General features: G+C 49.6%; 1 protein-coding gene across 1 annotated transcript; it reads right to left on the reverse strand.

The window, feature by feature from the left end:
- Nucleotides 1-832: 832 nt before the first annotated feature.
- LOC311216468 (olfactory receptor 14C36-like) lies at nt 833-1,789 on the reverse strand (the record flags this gene model as incomplete). Its single annotated transcript, XM_084298003.1, has 1 exon — nt 833-1,789. One exon carries the CDS (start codon nt 1,787-1,789, stop codon nt 833-835), a length of 957 nt encoding a protein of 318 aa, XP_084154129.1.

Here is a 1,789-nt window from a genome sequence, read left to right on the forward strand (position 1 = left end):
TTCCATTTCTCTCCCCCGTCCCAGAGAGGGAGGGGGAGGGTGAGCGAACGGCTGCGTGGTGTTTAGCTGCCGGCCGGGTTAAACCACGACACCTCCTCTCTGCCTGCTGGATGCCCACTCTCTTCTCTGAGACTGCAGAGTCACAGGTTCCCAGTGAATACCTGGCTTTAGTTCTATCCCTGTGGCTGAGCTCACAGTGGGAGATCTCTCACTTTCTGAAGGGCTGCAGTCACAGGCTCTGCTGTCCCTGGAGGTACTTTGGCCTCTGCAGGCAGATCCAGATTCCCCTCCTCAAGTTCATCACCTACGGGTCACATGTGGGAACAGCCCTGGCTATGTAATGCAGTGACCATTTGCTGCCTCTGCTGTCAGTAGAGACCCATGGATGAGTGTTAAATCTAGGCCTTGGTCTCTGACAGGTCACAATGCAAAAATGAGCCATTCCCTCCAGAACTGAAACAGGAACAGATCCTTGTGGGGAACAATCATTTGGGCCTATTCTTGGCAGTGGTTTGGGAAGGAAAGCCCAGACTTCAGGCATTGCACTGGGGTAATTCTGTTTTATTACAGAGATGTCATGAGAGAGTCTTCACTGACTCACAATGTTAGATGCACATTTATACAGCCTCCATATGAGACAGAATAGGTTCATTCATTTATAGCGGGGAGTGGAGTGGAAGGAGGGATGGGAGAAATGCAAACACATGTAGGAATGCAAGGCGCACAAGAACTCATAGTGATGATGATGATGATGACGGTGATGATAACAATAAGAAGAATAAGAATAAGAAAAACCAAAACACAGTCCTGGAAGGGGATGTACTGGGGCTCATTACTGAAGAGTGAAGGGGTCTTTATGAGTACTGAAAAAAATCCAGATCATCATTTTCCAAACTGCATCCTTCAGTTCCTGGTTCCTCATGCTGTAGATGAGGGGGTTCACTGCTGGAGGCACTACTGAGTACAGAACTGCCAACAAAAGATTTTGGGATGAGGAAAAGATGGAGGGAGGCTTCAGGTAGGCAAATGTGACAGTAATAAGAAACAGGGAGACGACAGCCAGGTGAGGGAAACACATGGAAAAGGCTTTGTGACGGCCCTGCTCAGATGGGATCCTCAGCACTGCTCTGAAGATCTGCACATAGGACAGCACAAGGAAAACAAAACACACAAAAAATAAACAGGCACATACCACAAGAAGCTGAACTTCTCTTAGGTAGGTGTCTGAGCAGGAGAACTTGAGGATCTGGGGAATTTCACAGAAGAACTGGTCCACAGCATTGCCTTGGCAGAATGATAGGGAAAAGGTATTAGCAGTATGCAGGACAGCATTGAGAAAGCCACTGCCCCAGACAGCTGCTATCATGTTGACACAAGTTCTGCTGTCCATTATTGTCCTGTAGTGCAGGGGTTTGCAGATGGCAATGTAGCGGTCATAGGCCATGATGATGAGAAGAGAAAACTCTGCTGTGACAAAGACAACAAACATAAAGACCTGGGTGGAACAACCTGCATAGGAAATGATCCTGGTGTCCCAGAGGTAGTTGGCCATGGCTTTGGGAACAGTGGTGGAGATGGAGCCCAGGTCAAGGAGGGCAAGGTTGAAGAGGAAGAAGTACATGGGGGTGTGGATGCGGTGGTTGCAGGCTATGGCTGTGAGGATGGGGCCGTTGCCCAGGAGGGCAGCCAGGTAGATGCCCAGGAAGAGCCCAAAGTGCAGGAGCTGCAGCTCACGTGTGTCTGCGAATGGCAGGAGGAGGAACTCTGTGGGGACGGTGCTGTTGGACAT

The sequence above is a fragment of the Netta rufina genome (genome assembly GCF_964035555.1).
Source record: "Netta rufina genome assembly, chromosome: 18".
Taxonomy (NCBI): domain Eukaryota; kingdom Metazoa; phylum Chordata; class Aves; order Anseriformes; family Anatidae; genus Netta; species Netta rufina.